At 32.4% G+C, this 7588-nt stretch overlaps 1 protein-coding gene across 2 annotated transcripts in view; it reads left to right on the top strand.

Moving 5' to 3' along the window:
- The window catches only part of Gpc5 (glypican 5), a 1301425-nt gene that overhangs the window by 280462 nt on the left and 1013375 nt on the right, over nt 1-7588 (top strand). For both annotated transcript variants that reach the window (XM_015484160.2, XM_048800753.1), the window contains exon 5: nt 369-494. In XM_015484160.2, the coding sequence (XP_015339646.1) occupies nt 369-494 (126 nt within the window). The remainder of the gene's footprint in view (nt 1-368; nt 495-7588) is intronic.

Below are 7588 nucleotides of genomic sequence, written 5' to 3'. Positions count from 1 at the left end.
GTGTGTGTGTGTGTGTGTGTGTGTGTGTGTGTGTGTGTGTGTGAGAGAGAGAGAGAGAGAGAGAGAGAGAGAGAGAAAGACAGACAGATAACAAACACTGGTATGGAGTATTCACAATGTCTTGCACCTGGAATTATATAATATTCATACCCAGTGAAAAATTTTATTCAAAGAATAAATTTGAATGTTAGTATTCTTTTTTCAGGATAATATATTGTTCCTGATTATTTGAAAAGTATCTGAAATATGTGAAAATGAGCGAGAAAACAAAAATGTTGCATTCTAAACATTATATACAACAATATATGTCATTTGTGTTAACAGTCATTATGGATTTGGAGGATTAATTGTCTTCTTTGTTCTTTCAGAGAATTTATCAACAGTCTTCGACTGTACAGGTCATTCTATGGCAGCCTGGCTGATCAGCTTTGTGTTAATGAATTAGCTGCTGTGGATGGGCTGCCCTGCTGGAATGGAGAAGATCTAGTAAAAAGGTATTTTATGTTTCATGGTCTGTGAAAACATAACTGCTTGTCATCCTCCCTTTCTTTTCCTGAATCTTGAATGAATTACTTCAGTTTTAACTTTGCCACACAAGTTAGAGAGCAATTTTTTCTCTTTAGTTTGTTCAAAGAAAATCTGATTCTTTTTGACATTTTAAAAATATAATATTCTGTAGTTTTTTTAAAAGGTTCTCTTTTCATTTCCACCTACTTGTAAATTATACAACAATCCTACTTTTATTTTAAGTATGACTTATCCTCCAATCATTTTATCACTTTTTTGAGTTTAATTTCATGACAATTAGAAATAAGGGAATTCAGTAGAATGAAAATACCACGCAAGAATTCATTGATATATGAAAATGTGCCTCAGTAGTTTTAATGGTTTCTTCTTACAGTGGTCTGTTTAAGAGAGAGATAAAGGGAAAAAAAAAGATAGAGAAAGCATATGTTTATTATTGGGGGCACTTTTATGTATGTCTGTTTGAAGCATTGTTTATTTGTATCTGTCAGTTGTTTTCATACTTAGGAGTAAAATTTCACTTTTACCCTTTTCCCTCCCTATGTGGAATATCTTTGACAGCTTCTTCTCCTTGGCTTCTTATCACTGATTATACTCTCAAATAATCTCCTAAAGATGAGAAAGTCTTAAATTTTCCCTCAATGGTTAATTAAACTGGTTGGAAATTAGTCCCTTGATTTGCCAATGCTGGCGACTTTAATAGAATGTGGGATGATGAGACTTTGAGTATATATTTGAATTTTAAAACCTAAAATAAAATAGACTTTTTAATTTATGTACTTTATTCATTAAAATGTGTACTTTGGATTTGTATCTGTTAAAATGTGCTTATTTTGAACAGTCTACAAAAAAGAATATAGGATTAGGTATGCTTTCTTACTTAAAAACAAAACACATACTCCTTATGAAGACAGGTGATTCAGCTATCAGAAAAGCAATGAGTTCATTTAAAATGTTATTTACCAAATTAAATTTAGCATGTGTGTTAGTCAGCTTTTTGTTGCTGTGACCAAAATATCTGACAAGAACAACTTAAAGGAGGAAAAGTTAATTTTGGCTGATGGTTTGATCCATGATCAGCCAACTCTATTGCTATAGGTCGGAGTGAGGTAGGACTTCAGGGTGGAAGGGCTTGGTGGAGGAGATCTGCTCACCTCATAGCCTCTGGGAAGCAAAGAGAGTGCAGGAGGATTGAGGGACAAGATATATAATCCCAAGGCTACCACTCCAGTGAGCTATTTCTAACCATGACTACTGTTACATAAGGCCTAATAATCTACTCATATTAATAACTGATCAAGTAGCTTAATTCATTGATTAAGTTACAGCTTTCATAATCTAATCATCATTTCACCTCTTGACATTCCTGCGTTGTCTATCATTTGAACTTATTTGGGTATACCTCAAAAAATTCATTACACTATGATAAATACATACTAAGATCAAGTTTAGTGTCAGTTTATATAATAGAATCTATTTACACATTTCTGGCTGATAATGTTCATTATTGTTAAAAGTTACATTCCTGAAATATTAAATAATTATTTTACAGTATATATATGAATAGTTCATAGAGACTATTAAAGTTCTTAGAAAAAGGTCCTTGAAGACAAGAGCTATAATTTTAAGTTTAAATGAAATATGTGGCCAATATGGCTAGTGCTATATTTTCATTATGTTTCTTAGACATTAGAATGCAAGAATTTCCTAAATATTTATTTGGCTTTTACTGAGAGCAGTCATAGCATGTGTGGGACTTTTAATTCTAAATGTAGTTATGTTAATATGATTTCTATTTCTAGTTTAGGGTAATTCATTTCTATCATATTTTATGCTTTCTCTTTGCATACTATTCCAACTTCAGATAAACATTTTATGTGTGTTAATAATTTTTTTCTACAAGGACTAATGAGACTCCCACAGTGATTAATGAAAAAATAAGCATATAATGTAAATATATTAAATACATTACATCATCCAAATCTATAGCTGTAAGAATTTTAGTTTCCATTTTCCTCATACTTTTCTTGCTAGTTGGTCTGAGGTTTATGTGATAGGAAATACTACTGGAGAAATCCATGATTTTACAAAAATTTTTGGAGAGATAGTATTTCCAACTTAGAGACCAACTAGTTGTCCTGATGGAAGCTCATGCCTTTCCTTTCCTGTATACCTGGGCCTCCTGTCTATTAGCCCCTTCCAAGTGCACAGAGATTCCAGGTTCCTGTGAACAAGCTTCACTTGGAGTCCATCTATTTTCAAATAAAATCTTCTAATTTCATTGCCTTCGTGGACAGTTTTTCCTTCCTTCTTCTTTTTTTTTTTTTTTTTTTTTTTAATTTTCATGGCTATCGCATGGGTCCTCTACCCATTCCTGCTCCCCTTGGTTTGCAACCAACAGATACAGACACACTTTACATTCTTACGACTATCACTAGATTCTTTCCAAAATAAATGCATTTCAGCCCTGATTATTTTGTAGCAGTGAGCTAAGGGTTTTATAAGCATTAGCTTGTTTAATTCTTTCAAGACTTTAATACTCTAAAATGAGTTGATTGGACTATATTTCTTTTTTATTTGATGTTGAAAAAACTTCATGTTTACTTTGACTTTTTAAAATTTTAATTGTAATTCCATTTTTGACTCAAATCTTATTGTAAATTTAGAATGACTTTTTTTAGTGCAAACTCAATGGTAAAATCTAAATATTCATACATTGGTTGATTGATTATATGTATCCAGCATGAAATAAATGTAGCAGTCAGAAATTATGCATAATTATAAATGCTGTTATGTTTTCTGAAATAATTGTTAAGTAAAAGTAGCTAGCAACAAGATACTATCATTTTTTACCAGCATACTTAAATAAATAAATAAAATGGATACAAATATTTGTTCTACATAGACTATTTCTGAAAGGTTACAGGAAATTATTAATCTAAATTTAGAACAAAGTCCTATGGGTGGAGTTTTATTTTATAATTTTATCTTACATATTTATTTTTAATAAAAACAGGTGTTGTAGCGATTCAAGAAGGGGATCTTTATATGGGACATTATTGTTTTCTTTTCTTTTTCTTTTTTATAACTCTTTGCAAAAAAGTAAGAATTCATTTGCAAAGAGTACTACTTACAGTGTCATTTATTTATACATTAAATTTCTACTAGATTTCCATGACTTGTGACCTTGTTGTGTCAAAGCAGTAATGGATATGGTTCAATTTTGAACTACTGAATTTACCTAAGAACATTCCTATATGAAGTTGAAGTTGAGTCCAGAAGACTATAGCCGTGTTAAATCTTTAACCATTTTCTCCTTGAGAAAAAATGAAGTATAGCAGTGAGCAGGAGTGAAAAACTAAATGTGATCCTCACATAAGATATTCATTTCAGAGAATGTATAGTTAGATAAGGTAAATAATGCCATTCAATTTTGAGAAAATGGATGCCAAGTGAATGTATATAGACTATTTTCCTTTTTATGGTGGGTTATAATACTGAAGTTCATCCTGGAAAATTACACCAAGCACATCAATGGCTAAATTGGTTGCCAAGATTGAGTTTATCATTCATTATAAGAGCAGAGTGATTATTTTGGCAAGCTTTCTTCTCCTGCAGGCATTTTTTAGGAGGTGGTTGATAAGATTATTTATGTGCACAGATGTGCTGCCTCAAAGAGTAGGAGAAGCACAGAGACTGTTTCAATATCATTACAGTCCTGTAAAAACTGGGGGAAATCACCGATGTGCTCATCAAAAGAGGTGAAATTCCTTTGTGCTTGTACATGAAAACATCTCAAATATGTATAGTGTATAAAGCAAGTTTAATTTCTGAAGCAGAATCTGTTTTAATTCAACTGATGTTAATGACTGAATTATACATACACTGGATGGCAACACCAAGGTCAACAGTTCAAACAATTTTAAGATGAAATTTTTTACTGAAATCCACATAGTCTTTATCTCCTGAGATCCCTCTTATCAAGCCCCTTTGTTTATTTAGCATGAAAGGAGATTGTTCTTTGAAAGACTTGTCAGTCCCTACTCTGCTCTCAGTTCTCTGTGACTGCAAATTGATTGTTCCATGATTTGTACTCCTCTCTCTGGGCATTGAAGTTCAGGTGACAGCTTCTTAATTACCAGAACTTCCTTTTCCTTTTTGATTAATAGACAGATAATCTAGTAATTCTCCTTCAATCGCCAGGAATTTATGATCTCCACAACAACTCTTAAACTAGTCAATAGCTGTTAAGTACTCTTGTAAAATTAATGTCATAGTATTTCCACTTCATCTTGATTTAGTTAATGTTCCTGAATGCTTCTATCATAATCCACTTTTTTTAGCTTTTATAAGGTGATCCCTTTTCTCAAATAATTATAATTGGATTTTTAAAACCAGATAAAAACAGAAAAACAGAACTGTCTGAAATTTTGTACTTACCTATTACCAGTTTCCACTCTACCCAGTCAATTGCATTTTCCCTGGCCAATTTTTCTATTTTTTCAATTTACCTTTTTATCTATTATGTATCTTGAAAGCCACTTTACTTTCAATCTTATTTTTCCCTCTTTTTTCCTGATCTTACAGCATTCAATTTTGTTTTTCCTTTTTAAAAGTGTGGCCTAGTTTTCAAATGTTAGGAACTTCATTTTTAGAAGAATCAGTTTTCAGGATTTTTCTATTTTATTAATGTAACAACTAGTTGCTTTTGCTGTGTTTTCTGTGCAAAAGCAATATGTTTTTCACATCTTAAACACCATCTGCTTCCTATTTGTTTTACTTTTACATTCTACCTATCCAATCAGGTTTTCTAATATTGTTGAAAAATACCTTCCCAATAGTGTTTTCATATCTATGCCCCATTGTATTTAGTCCAAAATTAGAGGTTACTCAAAAAATGTGATTTGGAGATGTCTCCTTTCATTTCTCAGCAATTTACTATGGAGCTTGAAATTCCCAATATTGACAGAATAATTTTCAACTACATTATTTTCCCCATGTAACTGTATAGACAGCTTTTCAAACTCCCACTTTATCTTGAATCCTAGAGAAATGAATCCCTTTATTTGTGTTCCTAAATTTGTTGTTGTTGTTGTTATAGATGGACACAATACCTTTATCTTATTTATTTATTTGTTTTTATGTGGTACTACAGATCAAACCTAGTGCCTCACATGTGCTACGCAAGAGTTGTACCACTGAGCCTCAACCCAGCGTTTGTGTTTTATTTTTACTCCTAAGTACAGCAAGGCCACTATAATACTTTTTGCATTTATATGATTTATATTTTTTTCTTTATCTATTATAATTTCTTTAAAAATATAACTCCTCTATTATCTGAGAGGCTAAAAACAATATCATTGAATATCTCTGAGTAATTTTTTTAAAGAGAGAGAGAGAGAGAGAGAAAATTTTTTAATATTTATTTTTCAGTTTTTCGGTGGACACAACATCTTTATTTTTTTTTTTATGTGGTGCTGAGGATTGAACCCAGCGCCCCACGCATGCCGGGCGAGAGCGTTACCACTTGAGCCACATCCCCAGCCCCTCTGAGTAATTTTTTTGAAGATAAGAAGACTATGAGGAAATGGAATTTTTATAAGTGTTCGTGAGAACTAAGAGATTTGGTGCTTTGAGAAGCGGCTTTACGAAAATACTTTAGTATGTAATATGTGTTTCTAAAGTGAAGTTGGGTATCTGAAAGGAAGAATAGAATAAGAGAAATGAATCATTAAAGTTTCTACCTGTGGCTAAATTTGAATGGGAGGTTTTTTTCTTTTTTCTTTTCTGATTTAACTTTAAGATCATGTATAGAATGTACTTCCATTGATTTTTTATTTATTTTTTTTTTTTTTGTGAAACCAAACTCTAGAAAACACTACTAGTATCAACTGTTTTGAACTAAAAACATATTGGGCTGGGATTTTCCCAGACAAAAAAGATGAAGCACTGGGGTTGGGGTGAATAAAAGTACAAACACTTGCCCAAAGTAGAAAGTCTGAGTTTATGATCTTCAGTAAGGAAAGAATTGAGATACTTCAGTTCTTTGGTGGCAGAAATGAAAAGGTAGTTTTAGATATATTGAAAGGGACTGTGGGAATCCTTGCATTGCAGAGTCTACACTCTAGGCCCAACTGGACAAATACAAGTGCAGCTGATATATGAGATTGGGAATGAACAAAAAATAAATCTCAAAGATTCATGGCTATGCACTGTGTACCACTGGAAACCTCTCTCTGCCTTACTCTAGAATACTTTCTTGGCAGATAATTCTTATTTAAATGGCAATCTCTGAAGTAGCTATCCCATGGTTTGGGTCTATAGCCAACAATATAGAAGATGTTAACAGGGCAATGTACATTTATCAACTTTTCTCCAAATACTGACACTCCTAACTGCTGTTGAAACCCAGGAAACAACCCGTCATTCTCAAGCTAATATACATATTTTGGTCTTTCTGAAATGCTACATTAATTGGTCAATAAATTGCATGCTATCTCATCTTCCAAACTTAGACATTTCTTTTGAATCCTTTCTTTTAAATGGGACTTGGTAATCCTTTTTTTTTTTTTTTAATTTTTTGGCTGTACTGTGAATTAAACCTGGGCCTCACGCAGGCTAAGCAAGTGCTCTGCCATTGAGCTATAACCGCAGCCCAATCACTTATCTCATTGTTAGGCATGTAATTATTATACTCAGAGACCTGTACTCAGAAAGGCATTAAATCGGTGGTATTAAATCTACTGGAAGGCTATTTGTCAATAGAATGGAATAATGGACAGTTCTCAGAACATTTTTGGTTACTGTTACTGTTAGTGTCTGAATGATCTTTGGTTACTGATTAATCTTATGAAGTTAAATTCTGTAATGAAAGTATCCAATCCATAATGGAGTAAGAATGGGAGAAAGAAGAGGCAAAAGAATGCTCTTTTGACAGAAACTTTCTTGATATCTCTTTTATGCCTCTTTTGGCAGGTGTTAAGGGTTGCTTTCTTAGGGTTATAGACAATGACAATGACAATGACTCTTCCTTGCACTTCTTTATTTGATGGTAAGCCTTTGG

Source organism: Marmota marmota, unplaced genomic scaffold (assembly GCF_001458135.2).
Source record: "Marmota marmota marmota unplaced genomic scaffold, marMar, whole genome shotgun sequence".
In the NCBI taxonomy this organism is placed as follows: Eukaryota; Metazoa; Chordata; class Mammalia; order Rodentia; family Sciuridae; genus Marmota; species Marmota marmota.
This window is presented reverse-complemented; position numbering and strand designations above follow the sequence as displayed.